Below are 27,818 nucleotides of genomic sequence, written 5' to 3'. Positions count from 1 at the left end.
GATTACAATAAAAAAAAAATGTATTAGATTAACTGATGATGAAAATGAATATGAGTTGTAGACCTGCTGTGGCGCCCAGGGCTTATAAGTCACATCCAACATTCTCATAATACAAATCACTGGAGACTACAGTGTATAATAGACTATTTATGTAATATGCGTACTATACTATACTTCATGTTGCTTGTGTGTATAGGGAGTTGTATGACAAGCAGGATTTAAATAAACCGGGAATGATATGAGTGAAGAAGAGGGATTATTTTTGACGTGATGACAGTCAATACTAAAGTTTACAAATTAGAAGCAACAAAATGCAAGAAATCAAACTTGTACTGATTGTTGAAATCCTGATGTTAGTGAGGATACAACACAATCAATCATTAGTTTGAAGGAATCCTGAATCCTGTTCATCCATGTGGAAACGAGTCTGGTATAAAAGTCAAAACAGTTACTTGAAATAAAACCTCTGACAACTACGATAGAAATAATATAACATTATTTTTTCCACTGATGAGGAAATTAACTTTTTTGAAAAATAGAGACGTTTTTTTCCTTGAAATATAGATCACCATTCATATGAATCCCCTCACTGGCTCCATACCATGTCCAGATTTACTTTCCTGTGTGACTGGGAGCTCCCTCCCCCTGCTGCGGCGAACATGTTCCCATTGGCCACTATCCAGTACCGAGCCGTGCTGATTGGCTGGCACAACGTGTAATCGCTTACAATTGGCCCATTACTTGCTGCATGTCCCACACACCCCCCACACAGCTTTAGAACAAAGTGAAACAGTGGACACACACTGAAAGAGAGAGAGAGGAAGGTGATGCAAGGTTTGTGATGTGTTTCTTGCCCCGTATCGAGTGCTTCCTGTGTGTGGCTGGTGTGTAGTGTGTAGTGTGTTTGTGTAAATGAGCACTGCTGCTGTTAGCAGAGTTAACTCGGCGCCAAGTCAGATAAGAGGGGAACTGAAAGTGTGTGGACTTACAGTGAGAATGTGTGTTTGTGTGTGTGACTGTGTTTACTTTCGTTTATGTGTGTACAGTGTGTGTTTGTGTCACGGGAGGAGTGTTATTTATAAAAGAAGAACTTGGCCGGTGACATTAGTATCTCTGCCTCTTAATAAGATGAATCTAATCAGAGTGGTTGTTAAATGTTGGAGCAATTTCTTGAATCTAGAAAAACAGTGAGTTCTTAATTCAGACAGATCATAACATCTGAAGACATCTATTTGAGATCTTGAAACTTTTGATTAGATTTTTTTTAAAGGATTTTCTGACATTTCACAACCAAACTCAACACAACATTTAATAATACAAATATTAAAGTTGGTTGCAGCAGTAAAATACACACTGAGAAAGTAGAGTATGTAATTACAGTTATCAGAAAATTTTGGATGTTTAATTCTATTAAAAGTAAATTTCTCTTTTCCTGTTGAGGGAGGAGACGTTCTGCTGACCGTGGTTTTCTCATCTTTAGATTCTAGCTGCCACCTTTTTATCTATAAACCACCATCGTCAATATTAACACCTTAAACCATTACATTTTATTGACAGGTGTCAAAGGTCAATACATTTTCAGCATCTTACTTTTTGTGATATTATTGATTCTTCTTCATTTATTGTGCATATTTCTCCTCATCCTCACACCTGTCCTCCTACTCTGCTTCTGCATTAAACCCCCTTTTTTCCTCATATCTCATCTACCCTTCCACTCGTCTTTCCCACCCACCCACCTGCTCCTCCTCCCTCCTCTCCTACACGTGGGTTAGATACCTCATGCCTGCGGTACTCGTCTGATGCTATGGTAGATTAGATGGCTAGTCGCTCTAGTATCTCCTCTCTCCTCTGTAGCGGCGTCCACATTGTTCTGCAGCTCTCTGTCAGTATCCATATATCCAAATCAATGTCTGTTCATGTGCTTGCATCTGCACGTTTTTTTCTTTCAGCTTGTGTGATGCTGCGGTGTGTGTGTGTGGCTGCAGTATATGTTGTGTATGTGTGTTCACACATCCACGTGTCTCTTGCATCTTTGCGTTATGCATGCACGCTTTGTTGCAGCTGCATTATTTTCACACCTTGTGCTGCTTGTATGTGAATTTCTCGATGCACACACTTGTATCTTTGTGCATGTGCAGGCATGTATCGTTGTAATTATGTGTATATGTGTGTGTATGTGTATGTGTATGTGTGTGTGTGTGTGTGTGTGTGTGTGTGTGTGTGTGTGTGTGTGTGTGTGTGTGTGTGTGTGTGTGTGTGTTTGTGTTTGTATGCGATAGCTCTAGGTCTAGCTGGCTGTTAGTCTTGATAAGGCCAGCAGTTGGGAGGTGTTAGGTCGGGGCTGCTGCTCGTCTGGCCTCCGCGTGGTGGATCTGCTGAGAAGGAGCTGAACCATTAGACACGCTGCAGTGACTACAGAGAGAGAAGAGAAGGGGTGGGGAGGATGGAGATGGGTGGTGTGAAAGCCCGAGATGGAAAGAGTGAGTGAAAAGAGAGATGTAGGAATGAGGAGGGAGTGGAGGGGTGAGGGAGCGTGATGGAGTGCGTATGAGATCGAGAGAGAAATTGGGAGGGAGAGAAGACAGAGCGCAAGATGAGCAGATGGAAGAGCAGGAGGTAAAGAGATGGAGAAGGGAGGGAGAGGGAGGCGACAAGCAGACAGAGGAGGGGAGGTGTGGGAGGAAGGTGGACGAGGGGGGAGATGGGGTGAGGAGTGGAGAGGTTGGGGAGATGGAGGAGGAGAGAAACTGAAGAGGAGGGGGACAATGAGTGTGTGGAGTGATACAGGGGAGGAGAGGGTGTGACTGTTAATGTCCACCCTCACACACGTGTGAACATCAGGGCTGGTTCACACACACATGAGAGAGTGAACAGTGCAGTTAAACAAACACTGTGAGGCCGGGATTCCTTTCATCCATCACCTCACTCCTTTCTCTCTCTCATTAAATATTCTAGCGATCATTACATGTCCCTGTCCCCTCTACCTCTCTATCTTCCTCTCTGCTTTTCCTTCCTTCCCGGTGCATCTAGAACAATCGTCTCTCCTTGTCTTCTCCTCTCTCCGTCCTTATTTAGAAGCACAGAGTGTGTTTCCTCTTGTTTTCCCGGGGAACATTTACGTCCCGCGTGTAAAACGTGGCTGTATAGTGAAGTTACCATCTGCCTTGTTGACAAGATAAGTGTGTTGTTACCTTCTCACGTTGTGGACTTCACGTTGTCAGTTGGAAGTTAGTGTGAGAACCAAAAACCAGACTTGTGCACCTATATCCCACATGCAGCTTTTACATGTAACGCTTTAAGACACTGATCCCATAGCAGTAACTTCCCATGTGGGGGGGACGATTACTCACACAGCTAATTAAAGCTAATTAACCAGTTTTGGGATTGAATTGGGATAATTTGTTGAGTTGAACACATCGTGATTATTATGGGCTGGCATAAAACAGCAAGTGGCTGATACTGTCTGCAATGGGGAGCAAAATTTGATGCATCACCCGCTCACACAGCCTCTAAATCCCAAGTAGTCATTGTAATTTGAGCATAATTTAAGCTGCGGGACATCGGCTTTTCTTGCCTCACATCATCAGAAACAGATTTTTTGGACTCTTTATAAGAACCCAACATATATCATGGTTGGCCGATAAATATCTGCCAATAGGAGCCTTTCACAGACATATCGGTATATTTAAATATTTATCTTTTAGAATAAACAATGGAGAAAAGACCTAGGTTTATTTCCTTAAAGCTGGGGTTGGTAATCCTGGAAAACCTGACAAAAGCAGGCTACACTTTGAAAATATGGGATATTTTTGGCCTCATTTCTGGATGGTTGGAGGAAGTGGAGACGCGTCACCCGTCGTTATTTAAAGTCTACATACAGTTTTTACGCCTTTTTTTTGACAGATGATTGAGTCATGTCTTCTCCCACCGTGTCTCCTCCTGGCGTGGGCGTCAATAAATGAACACACCTAGAGTGGACGTTTATTACTCATCTTCCTTGGAAAAGTACTTTTGAAGTACATTTCCTCTCTCTGTTTAGCAGCGGTTGACAGAAATGATGGGTGAGGGATGGGGCTGTGAGGAGATAACATCCGACACAGTGATGAAAACAATAGTTTCCGTGAAACCTCTGCCTCTTTTTGGATTTAAGCATCTCGCCCACTGGCTTTCTGTGACATTTACCAACAGCGAGGATGTGACGTAACCATCATCGCTGTTAACTGGGTTAGGCCCCGGCAGTTAGAGGGACGTCTGTGGCTAAAAAAAGCTGTTCACCCATTTTGAAAGCTGACAACTTTTTCAAAACAAAGCATATCAAGAACTCCATATTCATCAATTTATCACACACTTATTTATTGTTCAAATATCTGGAAAGCACTAGAATGAGTTGCATATCAACAACAATGTCGAGTATGTTCAGAATTTCACTTTAAATGGCGGAGGATATTTTCAGATGTGATGCTATTTACAAGTATGCAACAAACCTGTATACTTGCCTTTTGCCAAGTGTTTGTGTGAAAACACCTACAAATACAGCAGATTCCAGCTTGATGACATTTTAGTATAGTTTTAAAGGTAATTGTCAACTGAAATAACTTCTTTAACAACACACTTGGATGTCAGAATTGTATTTGTATCATTGAAAAAGTAAATTTATAATATTAAACAAAATTCAAGCCATAAAATAAGTTTGGTCTTCGTTATTTTTTTTAAAGGCACACGTTTATTACAGTGTCAAAACAAAGTCAGAACAAGTTTTATGAACTTTGAAATTGTTTTAAAGATATTAGCACAAGTTTTTCCTCTCGCGCTACAGTCATTGCATAACTCTTCTTTCTTCTCTTTTTTCCCTCCCTGTCGTCTTTCAGGAAACAAAAGATGAATTTTGGCCGGTATTAGCTCCTCCCCATTCCTGCTCTCTCACACACACACACACACATATATATATATATGCAAAACACAGTCACTCTTTCTCTCTTCAACACTCTCTTCCGCTTCTACTTCCATAAATGCAGCAGTAACTGCTTTCAGTGTGTGTCAGCGTGTTGTTTTTCTGTGTGTGTGTGACAGTGACAGAGAGGGAGAGACGGAAAGACAGAGAGGTTGCTGTAATAGAAAGTGAGAAAGGGAAGGGAGGGAGGGGTAAAACAGACAGAGAGAGAGCGGCGAGCAAAGGGGACGGAAGGGAGGGGAGAGAGCGAGAGCGAGAGCGCGAGAGAGAGCGAGCGAGAGAGAGAAAAGAGGGGGAGCACATGTGTATGCTTGTCACTAAGGGGCTGGGAGAAGGACTAAGGGAAGCGAGGTAGCTGGCCACAGCCGCCATATGCTGACTGGATTCCTGTTCATGTCTGCTGTGTGAAGACTGTAGGTTTCTGCTGTGTGCTGGCCGGCTGGGGAACACACCATGGGAAGCTCACATCTCCTCAACAAAGGCATGCCTCTAGGTAAACAACCAGCAGTCTGCTTTAATGTGGGGAACTGTGTGTGTGTGTGGCTGTGTGTGTGTATGTGTGTGTGTGTGTGCATGTGTGGGCCAATATTTGTGAACTCAGTGTACATTATTCTGCCTTCCTCCTCCCCTCCCCCTTCTCTCTCTTCCTCTCCCTTTTTCTGTCTTCTCCTCCTCCTCCTCCTTCTAATTCTCTCACTCCATTATCTTTTTTATATGTCAGCCTCTCTATCGCCACACTAGAACGGTTAGCCTTTTCTCTGTAGCTCTGTGTGTGTGCCTACGTGCTTGTGCGTAAGTGTGTGTGTGTGTGTGTGTGTGTGTGAAGAGGCAAATCTCTGCTATTGAAGGCTGCTTGAACACCTCCATTTGTGGCGACAGAAATAGATCTCTCTCTCCTTCGAGGGCTAGCAAGGACATGACACATATTTCCATTTCATTCTGTCATTGTGCTTCCTTTATGCCTTCACACACAAACACAAGCACACATACACATATGCACGTACACACACAAAATACAAGCATGCATATGCACACATACTCACACATGTATGAGGAACTCAATTGGCAAAAATAAGTATACGCACGCAGGCAACACCGGCGGATTCACACACAGGTGACAGATGCACCTTACGCTTAGGTCTGGAAAAAGACTGTTCTAGAAAATGGGATCAAAGTACGGCTGCTGAGGGATAAGAAGGGGGTGATGGGGGTGGGGGAGCAGGAGACAGAGGATGTGAGAATGAATGATCATCCACCCAAAAGCAGAAATGTTAGTCCATCGAGTATCTGTGGTCACCTCGGTCTGAATTTGCGACGCCGTCGCTTCCAGAGGAAACCACAGATTGTAAATGTGATGTCATCAACAAGCTGCGGGCTGTGTCTCTCGATGACATCGAAAGATTAAAGTTGCTGCTCGGACAACCTCCTCCCACCCCCACCACGATCATGACCACCTCCAAATTATGCCCCCCCCCCAACAGCTCGAGACTCCAAGGTCATGGGGGATGACTACCGTGAATTATGTTTCAGGGAGGTCTGCCCTTTATCTCCACCACCACTCAATAACTGTTCCACTGATCTGATCGTCTGATCTGGTGAAGACTGTTGAACATTTAAGATCTGCTCGGCTCGTCGTTCCAGGTGATTGATGGATGTGTTGATTCATGATTCGGAAGGCAGGGGTCCTGTGAACTGTGACGGTTGAGTCATGTCTGATCTCGTTATAAAGAGCTAGATCAATGAGACACACCTCAGTCCCTTCCTTCATCCCCCGTTAAACCGTGTTGCTTTATTTGATGAGTCTATTTGATTTTACAGAACGATCCTTTAAAAGACATTTTAAAAGAATAATGCCGTTGTGCTAGATAGCTCCAGGCAGTTTCCCACCAGGAGGTTTAGTCACATTATTATGTCAAAGGATAAAATGAAGGAAACTGCTCATGTTGTGACATGTCGCCCACTATAGAAAACCACAACCCAACATCCCCGGGGAGAACTACTAGTTTAAAACACACCTGCAGATGGAATATAGACAATATAGGCTTTAATGGATCAGCTATTTAAAAATAAAAGTTAAACACTACAGATTAATTTTGGAAATGTTAGACGTTCCTGTTTTTTTTACACAATAAAACATTTGCGAAATACTGACATTTGATATTGAGTAACTTTCACATTTTCTTTTGATAGGTCATTATCACAGATGAGTATTTTTAATTGAGCATTTGATTTAAACAGGGACTCATGGACCTGACTAGTCTACATGCAGGTATGATTGACAGCACTAATAATTGAAATGAAAGTACTGCTGCAATCATAGGAGCAGGAGGGCAAGAGAGAGAGAAAGCGCAAGGGACCATGTGTGTGAGTGTGTGTGATTGTTTGTGAGAGAGAGAGAGAGAGAAAGAGAGAGAGAGAGAAAGAGAGAGAGATATACAGAGAGAGAGAGAGATAAAGAGCAGGAATGTGGAGGAGATAACACCAACAGAAATTCATCTATTGTTTCAACAGGGAGGGAAACACAGAACAGACAGAAGAGTAATGCTGTGACGGGCTGTAGTGACAGAGGGAAAACATGTTCTAATATCTGGAAAACAATTTAAAAGTTCATAAAATAAATAATGACAAAGCCTCCAAAAGAGTCTCCAAGATCAAACTTAATTTCTGGTGTGATCTTTCTTTATAAGATCACTTTTAAACCTCATAGTTGGACAGAACTAAATAATAAACTGTACATTAAAAAAAAAAAATCCATGGATAATCTGAAAAGAGTTTGAATTAGCTGTATTTGTATTTACAGGTATATTACATATTAAGTGAGTGAAGAGCAACACATCGGATATTATCCTCGACCATTTTTAGTAATGACTCAAATATGATTCACAACATAATCTAAACAGCTCCAGGCAGTTTCCCATCAGGAGGTTTTTGTCATATTATTATGTCAAAGGGTAAAATCAAGGAAACTGCTCATGTTGCCAACTATAGAAAACCACAAGCCAACATCACCTGGAAGAACTATTAGTTTTCAAAAGTCATGAAACACATGCAGACTGAATATATTCTGATGGGCAATGGCAGCATTGAAAAGACAACTGGTTTTAATGGATTAGCTGTTAAATAGTTTTCATCAAATTTAAATATACAAAGAACTACAGATCAGTACGGATCTATTTCCAGTTCATAATGACTTTCACATTTAAATTTGAAACATCCTCCTCACGGATGAGCATTTTGAGTGGAGCTTTCGATTCAAGCAGGGACTCATGAGTCGGAATAGTCAAAAAAAAATAAAAGATACTCATACAGGTATAATTGACAGCACTAGGAAATCTATAAAGCCTTAAGTGCTCAGTGAAGAGACAGTATGTAGTAACAGCCATTGAAAGTCTATTATGTCTGATGCATACAAGGAAATGCTTGAGCTAAAAAGGGAAGCGGCAGTGAAGGATCTGCCAGCCGCTGCCTGAACACCGGTGCATTTCAAGTGAAGGTTAGCCACTATACAACTCGCCCGTTACATTCAATTACATGCTGTTCATTTCAAAATAAATGCAACTGAGAAGCATGGCAGTATAGACAGGTGGCTACATACCATCGGGCAGACCAAAAAAAAATAACAGGCCTGGAGTGCAACATCCCAAAACAACAATTAGCAGACAGGCTGTAATTCAACTTATGAGCCCTTAATGAAAAGCAGCCATTACTCTGAAACACGCAGCCGTGTGAGTCAGGGGAAGACGTGCAGCTGAAACACATCCCTCAGCCACTGGCAGCCACGAGGCAGGAACTGTTAGTCAGTGAGTGTCATCACGCAGAAATGTACATTGATTGTCAGCACTAGAAAGCTTGTACTTGCAGTATTCATGCTGGGGGGGGTGGGGTGGAATACCCAGTAACTTTGAATTCCACACTGTTTTAAATTAGCACCTTGTCTTTTTAATCAAAGATCTGAAAAAGGGTATAAATGTGGCTAAATGAGCAGAACGACCTGCTACTGATGAAATGTGGTGATCTATAGATAATGACTTGATTATAAAAAATAAATAAAGGATCATCAATGCTAAGTGAGATGAGCCGGTAACACTTAGATCCAGTCAGATAATGACTAATAGAGCAGCTCTAATCAACAAGAAGCATGTGAAACTAGAAACTGAGTGCTCTACTGGCACTCAGTAGAGCTCAAACCTCCGTCAAGGGCCAGCAGTCCCCTTATGAAACCACATTAAGATGCATGTTTTGTTCACACTCTCAAAGGCTGGATATCAGTCTTCTATATATGCCACATGTTTTTCATCAAGATCCACAAATTATTATCTGACAAATCAGCAAATATTGTATCTTGCAAACTTAAAGAAATTGATAACAGAAGATCCTGGACCCACAGCTCGATGGGTTAGAAATAGACAAACTCAGGACAGGGGCCAAAACAAACACCCTTCTTTTCAGAGGTAATTAAGCATTTATTCTGTTGGGGAAGCCCCTGAACCCTCTCAGAGACCCCCTGTTGGTGTTTGGATACAAGTTTGTGAACCCCTTAATCTGAATACAATAAAGGTCTCATGGCCTTAATAATCCATTCATGGGACACATTTAGTTTCCACACTGACCCAAATCCAATTGAAACTTCAAAGTGATTGTTGTTTCTTCTGCATATTAAGTTAATCCGATATAATGGGCTCACGGCCATACAGTAATCCAGTTAACGGCCTGTAGTTACATGTAGTATTTCCTGTAGGGTAACTCTGCAATGCGCCAGTAGGTCGGCTTTTATTGCAACATGCAAATCAGGATTGTGTTGGCACCCTCCTACACTGGACATGTACAGCGGTGCAGAGTCACTGCCCTCATATTAGGAAGTTAAATTTACTTTATCCTCAGGTTAGAAATAGCTGAATCATTCATCATAAATTCTGGCGTAAAATATCATGAAGTAAACATATTTTTTTAATAGAAAATGTTCCATCTCCATGGTGCTGGTGTCTCAGCAGCAACAACAAAAAAGCTGACAAACCTGAACTGGCGTGCGGAAACAGTACCTGCAAATTAAGACCTTGTGTTTGTGTGTGTGTGTGTGTGTGTGTGTGTGTGTGTGTGTGTGTGTGTGTGTGTGTGTGTGTGAGAGAGAGAAAGAGAAAGAGAAGACCTGCAGGGCGATCATTTCTATGTGTAAGCACTTGTACGTATCATATATCACTGTGTATTAGACATGTCAACCTGCATGGATTGGTTTGCTGTGTATGCACCTGTATTTCTGTACATATGGGTTGGGCAGGGTGTGTGTGTGTGTGTGTGTGTGTGTGTGTGTGTGTGTGTGTGTGTGTGTGTGTGTGTGTGTTGTGTGTGTGTTTCCTCCCTCATGGGAACTGACGTGAGGGTAGGGAGAGATAGAAGACAAAAACAAAAAAAAATGAAAGACTGCAGAGACGTCACGCTGCCTGAACACTTTGCACCTGCACATGCAGCCGTTTTTTAAGAACGTAAATACAGCGATGTTATAGAGTAAAACCTGTTTCATTCTTAGAGGGATGGGACGGGACAGGAGAGAGAAAAGGAAATGGCAAGGGAGATAAAGAAAGCCTGGGGAAATGAGACCGAAATGAGAGATGGAAATCTGAAAATGAGGCAACAAGACATGAAAGGATGGGAAGATCAACAGTGAGGGAGTGAAAGAGCGATATAGGGGCTTTTTAACCACGTCATGTTGCTGCCTGCCACAAGAGCCTACGTTATAAATCAGCCGCGCTGTGGCTCGATGGTTGGTTGCTACAGTTGCAGGCGGCTGACTGATCACAGGTGCCGACCGCAACACTCCCCTCTCTCCTTCACAGTGCAAAAACACAAACACTGTAGCAGAAATGTAATGCTTCACCTCGTCAGGGTTCATTTTCAGTTCAGTCAAAAAGATGTTTAACTCAGGAAGTTTTACCTTATTTGAAGAACCGAAAGACCACAGAAAACCCACATGCAACAGCTGCTTGTTGGGTGGAAATGTTTGGCCGTAACCGAAAGATGTAAAGATGTGAACTGCAATTTCAATTGAAAGAATTGACGCTTGCTTTGGTCTTATATACGTGAATATACAGTCAAAGATGACGTCTTCAGTCCAAAACTTAAAGATATTTCGAGTTAAATTATATAAAACAGAGAAGGTAACAAAGTCTCATAGTATAGAGTCTGAAAATAATAAATGCTTGACATGTTTTTCGCTGGATACTTGATTTAAACAGCTACATTAATTAAAAATAGATTTTTGACTAATCGATCTGTTGTTTCAGCAAAAAGTTCATGATTCATTAATCAGCTAAATGTTTCCTGAATAATCAATAAACATCTAAATGTATAAAATGTCTGAAAATGGAGAAAAATGCCAAAATAACATCAAGATGAATCGATTATGAAAATAGTTGCAGATAACTTTTCTGTGCATTAACTAATTACTAAAATGAATAATAATTTCAGCTGCAGATTTATTTATGAACTATGTTTTTTTTTTTTTTACAGTTTAAACAAACAGTTTATAAAAACGACTTGCAGCTCATTCTGGCAGATAACTGTGTGTGTTTCTGGTGAACTTGCTGATATGGTTCATCATGTCTGTGGACTGACAATCTGAAAACATGGTCTTGTTCCTCAGGGACAGAATTCCAGCTGTTCCTATGAGCTGGTCAGTGACAGCTGGATAGGGGCAGGCTGCGGGGCTTTCCCACCGGCTCTCAGGCTGCAGTCCCAGCAGTCACTAGCACGGAGGCTTTTGGGTCTGATTACACATTTTTCCGGAATGCAGTCTTCATATCAGGGGTTGTCAGTTTGTGTCTTGGGCCCTCAAGCACAAACTACAACATGCAGAGTGGTGAAAACCCAGATGGATTTTATTTTTACAGACAAATCACCGCTTACAAAACTTTAATTCCTTCAATTTATGACGTTTGCCTCTGTTGCAGATCACAATCACTGCACTGCTGCACGGCCTCAACATGTTGACTAAATACTGTAGTGAATCTGATTCAAAGCATAGTTGCAGAAAATCCCTGAATAGATGAAAAGAGCAGAGCCGGAGCTGCGGCCCCATTGGCTGGAGAGACGCCTGTTTGCACTGTGAAAGCTCCCAGCAGTCACCCAACCCCCGGGCTATGGGGGGTGGGTAGAGAGAGAGAGAGGGAGAGAGAGAGAGACAGAGAGAGAGAGGGAAGGGGAGAGAGAGAAAAACAGAGAGAGAGAGAGAGAGAGAGAGAGAGAAAGTAGTGGAGTATTGAGTATAATGAGAAATGGAGAGGAGAGATGGAAGAGATTGGAGGAGGTTTTAGAGTTTGGGAACCAAGTGAGCAAAAAGTCGGGGCAATTATTTAATATAATGAGGAATTTAATGAGTGTTTAATGTGACGGGAAAAAACGAGGAAATACATTTAAAAAAAAAGAGAGAGAGACCGGGAGATAAGGACCAGTTGAGTTGGTTCGATTCTAGATTTCAAAAAGAGATAGAGAGAGCGGTTAAATATTTACAATGATGAGATTAGGCTTGTGTGTGTTAGTGTGTGTGTGTTTGTGGGAGAGACCGAGAGACGGAATACTACAACTCAGCAGTCAGTGGTCCCTCCAAGGTCATGCTTGGAGCAGGAATGAGAGCTATTTCCTCCCTCGCTCTGACCAAGTGTGAGCAGCAGAAATGTGGGGAATCTCTGTTACTTTCCCAAAAAAATACGCCGCTCCGCTGCGAGACTGACTAGACGGAGCAGATTTCAGTGTTTTGTTCAAGTGTTGTTGAATCAAGCTCACATTGTTCGTGAGCTCAATTCAAATCCTACAGGAGATGAGTTTAACGGTACAGAGCAGCATCTACAGGCGGGCGGGCGACGTATGATTACATCTGAGTTACAATGAGCGCTGTGTTGAAGCCTCACAGCACTTTTTGTTCTTGTTGAATTCCAATTTCTCAGCTATGCACCATTGATTTTGTATTGATGTCTAAGTGCAATGGCCTCAGGGCAAATCCTATTACAGAAAGCTAATGTTTTACCAGGCCACATAAGGCCCAGTGAGCAGGATTTGAGTTTCACCTTTATTGGTCTTACAGTGGATGGTGGGGGCGGCTTCATCAGATCCGGTTTCACGCTGTAGTCTGAAGACGGAGATAAGGAGACAAGGCAGAAATTGAGTGATGGATTTTGATAAGTTCGGAGCCGTCTTTGCTTCGGGGCAGTTTCTGAGTGCTGCAGAATTGCAATTTATTATTTTTATGGATTTTGTTTTAACAGGGTACACACATGGATAGTACTTTTTATTGCCATACAGCGAGGTTCAAATCAGTTGCCAGTCACACGCCCTAAGGAAAGTTTGGATCACTACTCTGTCACTGTAAAGGCGTAAACATAGATTACATTCCTGACCCTAACTCTACGCACTATGGTTTCACAGACCGACTACAGACACTTCCTGTCTGCGCCCTCTACTTGTTTTCTGTCACATCCAAACCCTGCACAATGCAGCACAGTGGAGCATGAAGCAGAAATCCATGTAATCACTGTATGCATTATTTCCCCATGCGTGCACATCGGCCCAGTCAACAACCACAGAAAACCCCTGGGAGTCTGTGGGGGTGGGGGACACACAAGGTTTCAAGACTGAGCAGCATTTGTTTTTAGACTTTCTGAATACGAGGATGTGGAAGATCATTCCATCTGCATTTGCCCACAGAGGTTTATTACATGTTTTCTTCAGCACCTCACTGCTGCTGAATCATATTATTGTCATCACCCTCTGGTCACTGAGCTGTTCCACTGCAGCAGTTACTGGTATCTGGTTAAAGGCAGATGATGTGGTAAACATTTTTTGAAAGCTGACAAGTTGTTCAAACATTAATGCTGAAGATGTCACTCTGAGTAAAGGATCCAAGTACATCGCTCAACGTGTAACACAAATAAAACAATCAAGTGATTGCAGAAGAAGCCAAAGGAGCTTGCATTAGTAATGTAATCACAAGATCCTGGTTTTAACAAATCACTAAAAAACTCTTTTGTATTCGCATTATTTTAAAACCTAAAAACAATGTGACAAAGCCTCTTTAATCAAGACAGACAGTGAAGTACAACAAAATCGGTAAATTAAGAAGCTTCATTACCAAAACACAGCTGCAGAGCAATGAAAATCACAGTAATGACACTGACGGTCTATGAGTGTGATTCCAGCTTTAATTTTATTTGTTTATGGGCTATTTAATCACAGCTCCAAGGGAAGAGCATTTCTAAGAATCCCTGCCCACATTTTCCAGGCTAATTTGCAGGATGGAAGCTGCCAAACATCTGTCAAGATCTCAGGGATCCATGGAATTCAAAACACAAAGAGAGACTCACTGACGGATGCTGATTTTGAAATGACTGGTTTAACGATCTGGCAACTTTCTCATGAGTTTATCCACTAAGGTAGAAAACAGGCTCAGTTTGGACGTCTGAGTTCCAAGAGAAAAAAGTTTTCTGGGGAATATTTTTGAGAAAAATGACAGAGGCAGCTGCTTATTTGAGATGGCAGCCGACACAACTCAGATGGGAAAAAGTCAAGAGTGAGTGATGAGCAGAGTCAGCATCAGCAGAAACAGGCATAACTCTGCACTTCTTCTTCTGCAGCAGTGTTTCAGAGCGCTGTCAACACGTCAAAGAGACCCAATTACAAAAACACTGTCTTTTCCCTCTGAATCTACATCTGTCCGCCTGTCAGACGTCCCGGTTGTCAGTCAGTGTTCTACAATGACGAACTCTTCAGTTACAGGAAAGAAGAGACAACAAATCCATCCAGGGAGATTGGAGTGGGAGGTTATAGTGAAGGAAAACTAAAAACTGCCCCTGCACTGTCACCTTCAATCAATGCACTGGTTAAAGCTACATTTAGGTTCACTACTAGTGGGGCTTTCTGGTGTATTTGCCTTATTTGATGCTGCTTTTTCTCCTGTACAGTTTGGCATCACTCTCAGGCTTCAAACTCAAAGAGATGATTTAATAAAACATCCTGTGGAAAGGTGGGGTTTATGATTTTTACTGAAGCCAGACACCAGGGGGCGATCCATTCATTTTGGCTTCACTTTTGGGGCCCAGACATGTCATCAATCTTTATTTAAACTCTAAACTACTGCACTTATTATTTTCAGTGACATTTTTAAGGTTTGAGTTATGATCAAATTTTTTGTTGCATATTTTTTAAATTAACACCAGACTGCGACCACTGTTCGCTGGATAATCGAGTAATTGAGACATAAACTATAGAGCTTCAAGTCTGCTGACTCAGCTGTTTTCTGGCCAAGTCTGCAAGAAAACAACTGTCCCATTTACAAGTAAGTTGTTCCAAAGAGTCACTGTTAGTGTTCCACAGGGACGAGCCGTCACATTCAACATGAACATATGACAACTTCATTAAAATAATGCAAATAGGGTGAAATGCTATACTCCTGAGTTTGGATTCTAAAGGGATATTCTAAATGTTTGGCGTTTTGATTTTCCAAGGACAAGTCCCGCATTTTTCTACAAACCTACAGTAACTGTAGCACCTTCCCAATTACTGCCTGTTTCACAGAGTCAGCAAACTTCATGTAAAAGTCAGAGATGATTAAACTGAAAACATAAAAAAGCATCACGGAGAGAAAACAGCTGAGAAACAACCTCTTTGAACGAGACCTGGGCTCGGCTGTGGAATGACAGCTGCCCTGGGAACTGCTCCTTTTCCCCTCCTCCATGCTTACTGTGACGGTTGTCATAGCAACTTCATCAGTCCGGCGCAGAGGCATTATGGGATGCAGGTGAAGCAGGACCTCATCTGTGCCCAGCGGCGGCCACATACCTTCAGGTTTAGATCTCATTACGCACAAAACAGATGTGTTTAAGACAAAGAGAGAATTCTAAAGCAAACAAATGCCTGACTGATATTTCTTTGTTTATCGTTTATCATTATTATTCTGCCCATCTGACATTCTTCCTATTTTCTTTTGTGTGTGTAGGTATCAGGCCTCCCATCATGAACGGGCCCATGCACCCGCGCCCCCTGGTGGCCCTGCTGGACGGGCGTGACTGCACTGTGGAGATGCCCATCCTGAAAGACGTAGCAACTGTGGCCTTCTGTGACGCTCAGTCCACACAGGAGATTCACGAGAAGGTAACACACTCAACTGAATAATGCACACAAAGTTGTTACCTGAAAATCTGGATCTTATGGATTTAAATGAGGTTTCGTGGGGGTAGAAGCTTTTTCATCCGCTGTTCTAAAACAAATAGGCAAACAAATACAAACCTGCAGCTAACACCAAGCTGAGAAACGTAATGTGGCGTTAGCTATAAGGGTTGTTTTCATTTAAGGGGACGGTTGGCAATTCTAGTTACACATTGTTCAGACAGTCATTATGACCAGGATGTCAAGAAACCCCCTCAGTGTACAGTCTACAAATTAGCTAGCTAAATTAGAAGGAGTGGCAAATAAAACAGATTTTTTTTAAAGCTAGTTTTAATTTTAAACTAGTTATTTTAGACAATTTAAGTCGTCTGACAACAAATAGAAGTCGGAAATACCACAAGCTTTTCCTGGTCTTCCCACTCTAACGACATGACATGAATGCAGCATTGGCACTTTACAAAAGGACGACCTGAAGTGAAAAGGATCACGAGAAACAAAGAGAAGAAGATCTGTTAAAGGAAGACGATAAAATAAGTGAAGAAGAGTAAAGACGAGTACAGAGAGCAGACTTGAAATGTGGGTCAGGCTCGGATCGTGCCACAGCCACTATGGATCGTAAATGGGTTTGTATGTCTGGCAGGGTTACGTCTCGTTCTGGGCGCCTGCCAGGCACACTCGCTCTGTGGCCGCGCTCTGTAGGCCACAGCGTGGGAGAAACAGATGGCTCTCCCTCGCTCCCTCTCTCTCTCTCTCTCCCTGGCTCTCTAGTAAGCAGCCACCTCATTGTGTAATTAAAGGGGGCTTCTTTATTGTAATTGAACCGCATGTCATTTCCACCCACTCTCACACACATGAAGAGGAAGGCTGGCAACGTTAAAAACAAGATTGAAAGATTAAGTGAGAATCAATTAAAAGGTGGCGGCTGAGCCGGTTTTCACAGAGTCATATATTCCCTATTTTATATGATAACCAATGTATCTTCTCTTTGAGTTATACTATTTCATTAACGATAAAGAGAAGCAGCGTCATCCTGGTGAGAAGCCACAGAGAACCCCAACCCCCCCGAGAATGAGACTGCTGCTTATATTAGTCAGTTTTGCTTTATGTTGGGACACCATAGCTCGTTTCCTGTTGTTATAAAAGCTCAGTTTCCATGGTAATATTCAGGAAATGCAGATATTCCGTGCAGGCAGGAATATTAAACCCCAGGATATGAGGATGATATAAACGGCACCTTTAGAAAACGCCTTTATGGAGGCAAGAATTTCCACCCTATTGTTTCCTCCATACAGTGATGTGCATGTTCAGAGTCCCATCCTATTATAACAGGGGGTTAATGAAAAGTTTACAGGTTTTGATATTTCACATAAATACACGCAGACATATTTCCATCTCTCCATCATGTGACTGACTGTGTGTGTGTGTGTGTGTGTGTGTGTGTGTGTGTGTGTGTGTGTTGTGTTCAGGTGCTGAATGAAGCTGTAGGAGCTCTGATGTACCACACCATCACGCTGATGAGAGAAGACCTGGAGAAGTTCAAAGGTCTGCGTATTATCGTCCGCATCGGCAGCGGCTACGACAACATTGACATCAAATCTGCCGGGGAGCTGGGTGAGAACACGACAACACACACACACACACAGAATCAGAGAGGGTGTGTACTCGTGCTGTAATACTATGCTCCACTAATGGATTTGATCTTTTGTTGTGAGGTACTCTAGAGGACGTGACCGATATTGCTAATATTTCAACTTTTTAATCTGAAATAAGTTATTCCCCTTGTTTTAAATGTATTTAACAAAAGTTGTTGCTCAGTCATCTGTGCTTGAACTCACTTTTATCAAATAGACTTTCTTTAATTGGAGGTATGTCTTATTCCACCACTTCTATGCTCCCATTTGTTTTACTGTTAAGAAAAGTGTTCTATAAATACAGTTAGAACTTTAATTATCCCCAAAAATGTCCATTTCTGGCTTCCAGTGAGTGCTGAGCGTGTTTACAAGTTCAAAGTAATTGTAGATAAAAGGTGAACGCTGTCAAACATTTTTTTTTAAACTCATCTCTCCCCTGCAATAGGCAGAGCTTTTACTTACATCTCCTATCTTCCTCCGACAAGAGGCTGTGACATGTGAAAGTTCCCAGTGGTGTTTGCTGAGAAAACTGCTGACATCCTGTCTTCATCCTGCACTGCTCCACCAAAATAGCTTTTCGCCAGCCTTCATCTCCTTCCTTAAATGACCCAAAAAGCTATTACTGATCCTTATCTGCTCTCTGGTTGAACAGGCATCGCTGTATGTAATATGCCGGCAGCCTCGGTGGAGGAGACGGCCGACTCCACGCTGTGCCACATCCTCACATTGTACCGACGCACCACCTGGCTGCATCAGGTGCGTGCGCCTAGTGTGGCTGATAAAAAGTGGAAATGACATGGATGAAATGGATTTGAATGAACTCATTTTAGATGTACTGAAGTGTTAGAGGTGCACGTTTGGTCTCGACAGTTACTAAAAAGTCTCTACCGACAAATAAGCAAAATTGAAACATTTCGTTTCCTTTAGAATGTGGCTGTATTTGAAAGACGTTGATGTAAGATGTAGAAGGTACAGTAAAATGATTAAGTTTTAAATCCTTATTCAGTCATATTTTAATCGTAACATCTAAAAGGATGTAGACACTTGTTATTAAGTGCGGAGTCTTGACATCCTTAAGAGATTTACTTGGATTATGTTCAAATGTGGTTGTTTTTGTCGCCCGTGTCAGTTTGGCATGTAATAATGGAGTGATATGTACGCCAGGCTCTGCGGGAGGGCACACGGGTTCAGAGCGTGGAGCAGATCCGAGAGGTGGCATCAGGTGCAGCGAGGATCAGAGGAGAGACGCTGGGACTCATAGGACTCGGTGAGTAACGCCTAAAAATGCTTATTTTGCCCGATATGCATCCCTCAGATCGGTTGAATTATCGGACTGTCGATCAGGTTCCTGCTCATCAAACCGTTTCCTCTCTTTTTATACTTTCATTTTGGGGAAGTTTTCATCCTCAACTCAGCTAAATTGGCTTCCCAAGGAGTTACTGCCAATAAGATATAAGAGGATTAAACCAGAAGCAGAATTTAAATCTCTTCCCTGTGCAGTCAGAGCATTTTCCAACATAATGAGCAGACGCGTGTAGCCAGAGCATTGTGTTATTTTTACAGGAAAAAAAAAAAAAGGAATATTAAGTTATTGTGTTTGCATGAGTATTAATGTGTGTTGAAATCTGTCTAAATGAACCTGTGTGTATAATAGCGTGTATTCGTGTGTTTCTAGGTCGAGTGGGCCAGGCTGTAGCGCTGCGAGCAAAGGCTTTTGGCTTCAATGTGATTTTCTATGACCCTTATTTGGCTGACGGAGTAGAAAGATCCCTGGGACTGCAAAGGGTCACCACACTACAGGTAGCACGCACGCATGCACACACAGGGGCCAGTTTGTTTCTGTGAAGCTGAATTTTATAAAATGAAAAAAGGTTCATGCTCTCACACAATGCTTCCACACCTGCACAGCTTTACGTCCAGTTTGAAGAGTGATCGATTTCATCACAGTTGAAAGAGACTAACAGGAATCCGGTGATGCCATGGAAGCAATAGAAGCTAATCAATCTCCACTTTATTCTGTATTTCCTTTAAAGGAGACGTACTCTACTCATATTCAGGTTCCTAATTTTAGTTTGTGTCGTGACTTGAAAAGGTTCACATGCTTTCATTGTCAGAAAACACATCCCTTTCCTCATATTGTCCATTTCTGCATTTCTCTTATCAGCAACTGTCTGAAACACTTTGATTTAGCTCCTGTCTCTATAAGACACGCCTCCTGTTAAAACTTTATAACAACCTAGAGGAAAGAAAAAACTGAATAAGCATTTAAGTCTCCTTTAAAAATAATTCAGGTTTCTGTGTAGTTAAAATGTCAGTGAACTTCTTGTGATGCTGTAACCACAGGGAAGGTTTCTGTCTGTCTCCCTCCTCAGGACCTGCTCTTCCACTCTGACTGTGTGTCTCTGCACTGCAGCCTGAACGAACACAACCACCACCTGATCAATGACTTCACCATCAAACAGGTGGAGGGGCAGCTACACACAGACACACACGCACACACACACACACGCACAAACACATTCATGTCCGAGCAAACACACAAACACACTCAAATGATTTATTTATTCTAACATCAACTGCTACAACCCAAGGCCATCAATATTAAAGGAGTGGATACCCAGGGAAGCTCACTACCCACATACAGATGAATGAGCTTCTTTACTACGTGCGCTGCATACGACGACTAATACACTTTGGAAACCTTCAACCCAAAGGATTAAAGCTCCTAAGCAATTGTCTGACCTTGCTGGAGGAAATGAGATGGAGATCAATAACACCACAGAGAGCAGAGTACATATTTTCCAGGGACAAGTGCTTTCTAAGCTTTAAGTTTTATTTCTCTGTGTGTGTGTGTGTATAAATTCATTTGTGTTATGTTCTTGTTAGATAGAAGTAAATCCCTGTGTCTGTGTGTTACAGATGCGTCAGGGGGCGTTCCTGGTAAACACAGCCAGGGGGGGTCTGGTGGATGAGAAGGCCCTGGCTCAGGCTTTGAAGGAGGGGAGGATACGGGGAGCGGCTCTGGATGTTCATGAGACAGAGCCTTTCAGGTAATAAACTCCCAGATTTATGATGTGATAAATGCAGCCGATGTTTTCTCCACCAGAGATGGGTAAAGGACTGTTAAATTAGAAAATATATGGTAGTTTTTAAGATTTAGAGGACATCAAAAACTACTATATAAGTGAATATAAAGAATGTTCAGATTATTTATCAAGCTCATCTGTTGTTTGTTGTTACTTAGAAAATTTAAATCAAGAAATAATTTTGACACAAAAACATTCACCAACTGTAGAATTAACTGATTAATTAACAAAAACCTCAATTACACAAAATCAAATCAAGCAAAAATACCAACATCTCAGACGTGATCATGATTTTCTGTTTTGATGGAATCTCTTTTCACTGGAGAAAATACGCGATTTAAAAGATAGAAATTGTAAATTGCATCATTAATGTACAACTTGATGACATTTTTATCGACTTTAAGGGATTAAAAAATATTATTCAGTGATAAATGAAATGACTTGTTGCAGCTGTAACTCGTTTCACTGTTGTTGTTGTTTTTTTGTCAGTTTCAGTCAGGGTCCACTGAAGGACGCCCCCAATCTGATCTGCACTCCACACGCTGCCTGGTACAGTGAACAGGCATCGTTGGAAATGAGAGAGGAGGCAGCCAGGGAGATCCGAAGGGCTGTCACAGGTACACACACACACACACACACACACACACACACACACACACACACACACACACACACACACACACACACACACACACACACACACACACACACACACACACACACACACACACACACACACACACACACAGTGATGGAAAACATCCCTGCTGAAAAATGTAAACACAAGTCTCAAAAGAGATATGTCGTAGGTGTCCTGCAGCAGTCGAGCGTGAAACCATCCATCTTGTTCTTTGAGCAGAGAGCGAGATTAAAGGCCTTTCACAGTCTGCCTCCTCCTTCCTCCTCCTCTGAACATCCCTCTTTCTATCCGCTTTGCCTTCTTTCTTTGTTCTTTCTCTTTTTCCATCCCCTGGTTTATGGTTTCCCTTGTGGCTCGGTCTGTCTACCAATGGCCTGTTTAATCATGCCCACCTTCTCTGCCTCTGTAGAAAGTGGGTTAGTGAGGTAAAAAAAGCACATAACACCTGTTCTGAAATGTAGTGCAGTGACCTTAACTAGTTCCCCTGTGTGTAGATAACTCTGCACTTTTCATGATCTTTTTTTGTTTCACTTTTCTCACTTTTTTTATTCTGCGATGTCTGTTTTTTAGGTCGTATTCCAGACAGTCTGAAGAACTGCGTGAATAAGGAGTTCCTCACCCAGAACAACCACTGGACAGGAGTGGACCCAGCTACCGTCCACCCCGAGCTGAACGGGGCTTATAGGTAACTACAGGGGGTGGTGCACCGGGGTGGGCAAATCGCCTGGGGCCCCCTGTGAACAGCTGATTAGTCGACAGCAACGACAAACTTTGTGAGAACTCCCTCAAATTCTATAATCGGCTACGTACAGGAGACTGAAATGACGCCATGTTCAGAAAACCCCCCCAACAAGGCCCCATGACACCAGCTCTTTGCCAAAAGCTTTGTAAGGTCCGAGGTTTGGTCAAAGACTAAAAAAGTGTAAATGTTTGTGTATTGTGTGGCTGGAATGTTGATGGGGGTTTACAATTAAACGTCACGACTTTACTGGGAGCACTTTGATTCTAATTTTGCTAATAAAATAATTGTTTGAAGATTGGAATGATGTGGGTTGTATTGGGGGGGGGTTGATGTAGGGGCCCCCCAAAGTCCCTTAAAATGCTCCCGGGTAACTGCACCATAAGAAACCAGGAAATGTAATTTTCTCCAAATCCTGGATGACTCACAGAATTGTTACACTACTCATTCTCCAATACCTGATTGACCTCAGCAGCAAATAAATACCAACATCAAGGCTCAGCTTGCATCTTTCCCCACCTTTAGCTGTCCTTTCATCTGACAGTCAGTCACTACTACTTCTACTGCTCAAGGCATTTTTACAGTTCAATATTGCTGCTATGACACCTGATCCATCACTGATCTTATACTGTTGCTGTCAGACGTCAATATAAACTCTCTGGAATTTGTTAAAACCCCAGAACTGTTTTAACATTTCAGCAGGAGACACTTCAAATCCTTTCTTCTCCACGAATTATGCAAAAACCTTCAGGATCCTGTGTTAATGTCAGGGGAGAGCGATAAAAAGAAACTGTGATACAGGCTATAATTTCTCTAAAGGTCAACTAACCCAAATTACAAAAGAATACATCTTCTCACTTCCCCCTCGAGATATCTTCCCGTTTATAGTTTTTTATAGATTCTTCTTCTCCATAGATTTTTCTCTTCCCTCAGATTTTGCTGTCACCTCAATACAATAGAGCCGAATACAATTTGGTTTTTGGTTTTCACCAGCACTGAAACATGACATTTAAAAATGAAAGAATCAACATTTCTTAGGGATTTTCTTATCCACTGTGGAGACGGTCCCTGTGAAAACAGCTACCAGGGTAATGAGGACACCGTTTCTGGGGGAAAAAGGATAGTGTTGAATATTTTACATGTTAGCACCACAGATTAAATATTCACGGCTATAACCACCATGAATTATTTCAGTCGGATTGGCTTTACTTACATCAACGTGAACCTAATGTGATCCAGCAAACTGTCAGTGACTGGTGGCGTTTCAGAAAAGGTCACAGATTTGTAACTCTTCCAGTTCCAGTTGAACTTTCATGACTCAGTTGTGTATCTCTCTCTCACACACACACACCTCCAGGTATCCCCCCGGGGTTGTCAGTTTGCCAGCAGGGGGGCTCCCGCCTCCAGTTGAAGGCATTGTGCCCAGCGCCTTGCCCATCACACACACCCTCCCGCCCGCTGTCACACATCCTCCCCATGCTCCATCTCCTGGACAAAACACAGTAAAGCCACCAGAGAGCGACAGAGAGCAGCATCCGAATGACCAACTGTAGCCACGCGTACACAAACACACTCGCGCAAACACACACACACACACACGCTTGCCCGTGTTGTCTGGCAGCTGGAGGAGGTCGGCATGGCAACCGGTGTCAAAGCGGTAAGTTCCCCTAGCGACATGTTGTTATCAGACGGGTTCAGATCGACAGGATGAGGTCCCCAAAAACAATCGATTCCCAACTCTCTGGCAAATGGCTCCCAGCAGCCTGTTCACACTCCAAAGAGGAAGAAGAGGAGGATGAGAGAAAGAGGATCAGGAGTGGATCACTTTCAAATGCTCTAATTTAAGAACGAGACAGTTTACCTCTGCCCCACACAAGTCCTAAAAAAAGACTGTGAAACTCTAGGTCCACACATTGATCTTTTGAATAGTTTCCTCTGCCAGAAGTAAATCAAAAAACAAAAAACAACAACAACGATCTCTTGGTTTGGAAAGAAAAAAATACTAAATCAAATTCTGCTGTCTTAGACTGTCGTGTGTCCAAAGTTAGAGGAGCATCTCTCATGTCTTTTTCTGTGTCTTTTCCTTAGTTTGATGTACAAGCAAACGTAGTAGGTTATGAAATGAATGTAACCTGTGTCTGTGTACAGTTTTGAGACTCGCGGCAAGAAGATACTGATATTTGTATTCCAGTCTTACACAGAAACAAGAGTGACATGACCTCTCTATGTAGCCAAACTGGTTTGAGAATACAATATCTGTCTGTTTGTTTTATTTTCAATGTGTCCCCAAATTAACAAGCCCCCCCCCCCCAAAAAAAAGAGGCAGCTTTTTGCACACCATCTCAGGAAATTAAGTTTCCGCAGTTGGTATGTTGATATATTTTTGTTTTAAAAATCCATTTTTATGCCACTTAGTGCTTTTGTTTTTCTACCTGCTTGCCTTTTCATGTCCCACCACATTAGAAAAAGACCTTAAATAAGAGCTAAAGTCGATCTGATGTTTGCTTTTTCTTTGTTTTGTTTAAGGGGTCATGTGATTTTGCTCTCGGACTTGTGTAAATGTTTGACCCAAATTGAGGGGGTTGTGGGAGGAAAGGCTGCAGGACGGTGGCAAAATGGTATGCTTGGCTAGGGCGACTTCATCTGCAGCATAATCGAGTGGTTTGTGTGAGTTACTGTTTGATAAGGCAGGTCGTCCATGAGGTGATTTTCATAACATGTACTTATCTTCGTCTTCTTCATGTGCAATGATCCAGTACTTCCACCACCAATCCCAGTAATTGTCCAGCTCCCGGAGCGTGAACAGTCGAGCACACCAAGGTTTACAAAAGATGCACAACATCGATGAATAAGTGTGTTGCTTCTTGCTGCTAGATAAATATTTTAGAGAGGTTGCCCTTTTAGCTTTTTCTGACAAAAATCCATTTTTTTGCTTCCCATTCGAAGTTAAATCCACTTGTACAGAGGTCGCACTCAGTTCGAGACAGTTGAGGAACAGTTGTGTGGGTGAAGTTAGGTCAAACCAAATTTTTCCTGTTTTCCTGTTGAGCTTTTACAGATAAAAAAAAACTGCTTCATGGCTTGTGATTTTAAACAGCTTTCTAAAAGATGAACCTGCTTGTGCAAACAAAACAAAAAAAAAGTATGTTTTTTATAGAAATGTGAGAGACATCATATATGCACAGTGAAGTTCACATGTTTAATGGTAGCATGTCAGAATGTATGGATTGCTCCAGTATAGAATCCCTTTAACATTTCACGATGGCTCCTTCCTGAGTATACCGTTTAGCCACCCTCTGTGGCCTCTGTGTCTATGTGTACATATGGTGTTCTGCCTGCCTGTGTCAATGTGACTTGGTTGTATCTGTGTCTTAAAAAACAGCAGCACTGGGAGAAGGGGTGGTGGCATCACGACAAATACTGCCATCTAAACACACAACGAAGAAATACGTACGGTAGCAAACTGAGCCAGTAACGCAAGTTCTTACTGGTTAGATTCTCACAATGTAAAGAAAATATCTGAAAACCCCTTCGCTATGAGGGATATTTATTACCGACTCCAGTTTGTTGAAGTTAGCAGGCCAGCCGAGCGATGGTGCTTTCTCGAACCCCTTCTACCAGCGGCTGAGTAGTAGAACAGTTCACTGTTGCCTACCTGCTCGTCTTCATGGTGAGGTAAGCGTAGCGATCAGGGATGGAAATTTCACTCGCCATCTGTGAGGGTTTTGCAGCCCAGGCTAGTGTCGAGGTCTCACTGGCCTGAATCTGAGCAGGGTGTCTAGTTCATAGGGTACTGATGTGACCCAGGATTTAAAACTCCCAAATCCTGAGGGGAATGCTGAAATATTATGAACTCTACTCTTAATCTTACCAGATGCCTGTCATTACATGGTGGAGAAACTTTGTGGTTACTTCCGAATATAAACTCTAATCATTCCTTATTCAAACCGATGGGTGCCACAATTAAAAAAACATGCAGACTAGCTTCTAATGCATTGAGGTGCTCCTTGAAATTCCATCCCTGATAGTAACGTACAGTCCACTGTTGCCTACCTTGGTCCCTTTTATGGTAAAGTAGTAGGCGTAGCAATATACAGTATACATATTCTATATTCTACAGTAAATATCATTATTTTTGGTCAAAACTGACAACCTGACAAAGATATGTTTGTGACTGTATGCATTTGTATGAATTATTTTAAAAGCAAATAAACTGTGGAAAGGTGAAATGTGTCTTTTTAATCTTGGCCTGTTTTGAATGAAGGTTTCTATAAAGTATAATTTACAGCTTGTAAAGTGTGAGAGATGTTTTACCCTCTAAACTCATCATTTATAGAATGAACTAAGAAACTTTTTCTCAGTTATTATACAGTTATTATACTGACAGGAAGTGACACCATCCATCCATCCATTACCTATACCGCTTATCCTGGGGGGCTGGAGCCAAACCCAGCAACTTTTATAGGTACAAACATTTTTTAATGTAGAAATAAATGAAACAAAGCATAATGCTTCAGCTAAGATGAAATGCTTATGGGATTTTGCTCTGTCTAAGTATTCCAGTGTCGATCAATGACAAGTGACTGAATATTATCAGCTTTCTTTTTTCTTCAGAATGAAAACATGATCAGAAATAGAGGTGAAGAAATGAGTTCTAGTCTTGATTCACACTATGGGCTCATGATGCTGACATGTGCTAACAAATGGTGGGATTCTCATTAAAGGTGAAAAATTGTTTACTGCTTAAAATGACCTTGCTAAGCAGTTACCAGTTGCGTCCACCAGATGTCCCCAGTACAGCTGCAGCTCTCCTGCTGTGGACAGACGAGCTTTAACATCTGAATCGGCATCGGCTCTGCTGCTCTCATCTGTTTTCCACTTCAACGTATTCATGCAATAATCTTAAATTCATCTTTCGGTGCTCCTCCAGACGTAAACAGTGCAGATGTGTCACAGTGGAACAGCGGCTGTCAACACTTCTTGTGGCAGTGCTGCAGACACTGTCCAGCATACAAGGGGTCACTGACTGGTCAAATCGTAAATCTAGTGTCATCAAATCAAACCTCATCCAATAAATACAAAATACATTGTATAGAATACAAATAATCAAGGTGTGCCAATAAATTATAATGTAATAACCTGCCCTTGCTTGTGAGGGGTGTGGAGCTGGATATAAAACACAATGGTTTAAAGACCCTCAGGTGAATCTGCTACAATCCAAAACACTGAAATCAAACCTGAATTGGACTGAACAAACGAGAACTTGCAGTTGCATAACTGTGCTTCGTATTGATTTCCAATGCGTGGAAATCGATGTGGTCTGATTCTAGTTAGAACAGTAAATGTGGGGTATAAACTGTGGGAGAAAAATGATTTATGCAGCTTGTACACCGGAGCTTCCAGTGGCCTGGTCTCAAACTTTCATGGTTCTTGTCACAACACTCCTGCAGACCTCTGACATCAGATGCTCTGTGGAGGACAGATGTCCCAGATCTGAGCTGAGGGTTCCATCGGGACAAAGTGTTACCACATGAGTTCAGAAACCCTGACAAAGTCAAAACAGTTTTATACACAGAGCGTATTTGACACCTGGAGAGCTTTGCTCCGTGAAAACAACTGC

At 42.1% G+C, this 27,818-nt stretch overlaps 2 protein-coding genes across 3 annotated transcripts in view; one reads left to right on the top strand and one right to left on the bottom strand.

The window, feature by feature from the left end:
• The window catches only part of maea (macrophage erythroblast attacher, E3 ubiquitin ligase), a 35,060-nt gene extending 11,099 nt beyond the window's left edge, over nt 1-23,961 (bottom strand). Inside the window, exon 1 of the mRNA XM_035161102.2 lies at nt 23,804-23,961. Coding sequence (XP_035016993.1) covers nt 23,804-23,875 — 72 coding nt within the window. The 5' untranslated portion in view covers nt 23,876-23,961. The remainder of the gene's footprint in view (nt 1-23,803) is intronic.
• On the top strand, nt 793-26,427 carry LOC118112090 (C-terminal-binding protein 1). 2 transcript variants are annotated; one of them, XM_035161099.2, is made up of 11 exons: nt 793-834; nt 15,933-16,087; nt 17,569-17,713; nt 18,386-18,489; nt 18,898-19,000; nt 19,409-19,533; nt 20,106-20,195; nt 20,653-20,783; nt 21,309-21,436; nt 22,030-22,144; nt 23,556-26,427. In XM_035161099.2, exons 1-11 carry the CDS (start codon nt 828-830, stop codon nt 23,749-23,751), a joined length of 1,299 nt encoding a protein of 432 aa, XP_035016990.1. In that variant the 5' UTR covers nt 793-827; the 3' UTR covers nt 23,752-26,427. The 2 variants fall into 2 exon arrangements, with proteins under 2 accessions (XP_035016990.1, XP_035016989.1); XM_035161098.2 differs by lacking the exon at nt 793-834 and adding an exon at nt 5,160-5,444.
• Nucleotides 26,428-27,818: the final 1,391 nt, after the last annotated feature.

The sequence above is a fragment of the Hippoglossus stenolepis genome, chromosome 7, assembly GCF_022539355.2.
Source record: "Hippoglossus stenolepis isolate QCI-W04-F060 chromosome 7, HSTE1.2, whole genome shotgun sequence".
Taxonomy (NCBI): domain Eukaryota; kingdom Metazoa; phylum Chordata; class Actinopteri; order Pleuronectiformes; family Pleuronectidae; genus Hippoglossus; species Hippoglossus stenolepis.
The sequence above is the reverse complement of the archived record's forward strand: the minus strand, read 5'-3'. Positions and strand labels throughout refer to the sequence as shown.